Source organism: Cariama cristata, unplaced genomic scaffold (genome assembly GCF_000690535.1).
Source record: "Cariama cristata isolate BGI_N322 unplaced genomic scaffold, ASM69053v1 scaffold11353, whole genome shotgun sequence".
Classification (NCBI taxonomy): Eukaryota; Metazoa; Chordata; class Aves; order Cariamiformes; family Cariamidae; genus Cariama; species Cariama cristata.
Window position 1 is genome coordinate 3,301 of NW_009610141.1, and position 3,229 is coordinate 6,529.

General features: G+C 35.6%; 1 protein-coding gene across 1 annotated transcript in view; it reads right to left on the reverse strand.

Annotated features, from left to right (window-relative positions):
- Nucleotides 1-1,672: 1,672 nt before the first annotated feature.
- BRD9 (bromodomain containing 9) overlaps nucleotides 1,673-3,229 on the reverse strand; it is a gene marked incomplete at its 5' end in the record, with an annotated part of 23,681 nt that continues 22,124 nt past the window's right edge. Inside the window, 2 exons of the mRNA XM_009697775.1 lie at nucleotides 1,673-1,836; nucleotides 2,440-2,607. Of these exons, the coding sequence (XP_009696077.1) occupies nucleotides 1,736-1,836; nucleotides 2,440-2,607 (269 nt within the window). The remainder of the gene's footprint in view (nucleotides 1,837-2,439; nucleotides 2,608-3,229) is intronic.

Here is a 3,229-nt window from a genome sequence, read left to right on the forward strand (position 1 = left end):
GAACCTAGGTGCAAATTCATGCAATCCTCTTGCAGCCCTGAAAGCCCTCCAAAGAGAGAAAAACTGCTGCTTAAGAAAAAGGCAACCTCTGCCTTTCATCATTCTGGAAAAGGATGGCAGGAAGTTGGAACCCCGATTCCTCCATTTTCATCTTGACTGTATGCTTTTAGGCTTAAAAGCAACTGTTGAGGAAGGATTTTATGTTAAGGATATTGTATTCAGAGGTATTTGGGAGAGTGGGTATTTGGGGGAGTGAGACAGCTCATAATTACAAAGGCTTTGCTATCAAATTGTCTTTGCCAGGAAATACTGATTTCAAGAGCTCCTGTTTCCTGATCCTCACTCCTCAAGGTGGGCCACTGCTTCCCTAAGAGTTTTGCAAAACTGACTGACTAGGAGGGAAAGCAAAGAACAATGTTTGAAACTTGGAAGTTTTTGATCCAGTTCAGGTAGAAGTCCCACAAATGACTTGTGGCAACAGAAAGAGCAGGCAACTAGTACACAGAGGGGAAAAATGCCGCAGCCAGTATCATAGCAGACAATATAAAATTACATGTAACAGTCAACCAGACAACACATATTCCTAAGAAGTGGCATGAGGAAAGGGCTGGGAAGAAGCAGCTCAGAGGGGGAGGGAAACAGTCCAGACCACAAATACCTAGTTTGAGTCAACAGATCTTCCTATTTAGACTTTATCAAGATTTTGATATCAGTTATCTGACAGACTTCCTTGTTGGTTCCTAGAAATTAAGTTAATTTTGTTTACCACTACATGTGGCATGATGAAATTTATCTTTTGAAGCAGCACAAAAATTTAGGCCAAAAATTCCTAGTATTTCAGACTTAGTAAAGATAAGGAAGCAAATTTTCTCCTGGCAAGAACAAATGGGTTTGTATTTTTATTAATATTTACAAAATATTGTAAATTCATAACATTTGTCCAGCTTGCACATATCAATGGTACAAACCCCCCCAGTTACATCAGTACTGAAATATAAAAGTTATTTTAAAATTACTGAAAAGCATACCATATCCAGTATTTTTCCATCCAAGTAAATATACACATCAAAATAAAAAATACAAGCATTATTGTGTTTGAAGACACAAGGGATCACAAAAACATCCATCTTTTTTAGCTCCAGGGTAGAATTCTTGTAGTGAGCATTTTAATGCAACTACCAAGTATTGTTACTCTCAAATTAAGTATTCTCTAGAGTGATTAAAAAAAGATTTTAAAATATGGGGAAACAACTTCCACAGATAGTTAGTGTTGGGAGAAACATAATAATGATCACAATTCATGCAGTTGTCACTGCTGAAATAAAATAGTCCTCCTTGAAGATGTTCAAGTCAAGGCCTGAACAGAACTGATAGATAATTCTACCAGAAACATTTAATGACTGCTGACATGATACTGGGAAAATGATCACTTTTTAGTTTCTATAAAATACAAATTTTTCTAATATGTTATTTGTTGTTTTTCAGTCAAGATTCACACACCAGTAGACAACAACCTCCCTCAAAAAACAAATTAAAAGCAGGTTTTAGTACATTGCTAACAATGTGATGTAATAAGTAGGGCTGGGGTTTTTTTTGTTTAATCCAGCATATATGGTAATATTATACAGGAATCCTCACAGAAAAGAGGACACAACTGAGGTTTCTGCCATGGACAGAAACTTTATAAAAACATAATACAATTAAAATACAAAATATATATATAGTACATGTCAGATTAGTTAGTAGTGGCATTTGAGGTTTCTGGAGACTGTAGAAATTCATAAGGATCATGAACCATGTCTTGCTGTTCTCCAACACTCAGATGAGAGGGGCTTCCTGTAGAATATGGGGAAAAAGAAAATCAAAACCTTTAAAAGTACAGAAAAATAATGGAGAGATATTTACGTATATAAACAGCACGATTATTTCACATGTTCCTTTTGGACTTCCAAAGCTTTCTACCTTCTCAGAAATGGCACCAAATTTTTAAGTGGTATGTTATCCTATCATCCTGTTTATCACTGAATTTTACAGTTGACAATGGAAGGCTATGGTAGTGTCCCACCTGTCACTTGCTGCATACAACTATGCTGAAGTAAAATAAACATTATATACTCCTCAGTATTTCTAAAAGCATAAAATGCAAGTGCATATAGGGATCTGCTAGTCAGTATTGATTTACTTCACAACTACTTCAATCATGCCTCATCAAAAAATAAGTACCTATAATTAGCGTCCTTAATTCCACAGGTCAAAAGTATGTCTTCTCAGTTGCCTTTGCCACGCATATTTAAAAATTAAAGCATAATCCTGCAATCACCACAGTTTTATCACAGTAGTTTCATCCAAAAATTCATGTAAGTTAAAATGTAAGTTTTAACCAGTTTCAATTAGAGCAGAGCAGATATACTGCAACTTCTGTGACACAGGTAACTTTACCAAGATGATGTTGGTCTCTTTCAGAGGTATTGGAGAGAGAACTTAAATTGGATGATGGCCGGGACCCCACTCTGTCAGCCTGAGCTTCATGAAGGTCCTGCAGCAGCTTAGTTGTTTCATCCAGATGTAAATGGTTATCGTCATGCTCAAGCTCCTTCTTCACTTTCCCTAAGGGCCACCAGTTACCAACCAAAACCCATAATTAGCACATGCAGATTGACTCATGAATTATCAAGTCACTATAAAAAAATTTCTAAAATAAATTAACACAAGTGTTCTCTATTACACAAACGACCTCAATCTTGCATTTTTCTTTGCACTTCTAAAAGGCAACAGCTGCAGATCTGTTTTCAGTTTCAAGAAATACATATTGAAATGCATTTTGCAATACTGGAGGATGAAGGAGAATGCCATGGGAAATGGCTGAAACTGAACTGACTCCCAATATTTAAACAGCTGTAAGAATTTAATTTGTCTTCCTCACCTGTTAAACTCCAGATATGAAATAGTGCATTTAGCTTGCAGCAAAGAAGAGGAAATCAGTAGAAAGATAATTGTACTTTAAGTTATATATCTAAACTAAAAATAGAACATTTAATTTATGGAGGTGAAGAAAGCCTCATCACAGAAGGTTTTAAGAACAGTATCTTCTCGAGCTACACTGATTTTATAATTTTATTTTTATAAATAAAATTGTGAAATTGGAAAGAACTCGAAGTATGTGCCAACATACGCTGTTCTTTCATCTGAAGGCTTAAAAAATTTCCCTCAACTTCAAACAGGAAAATAA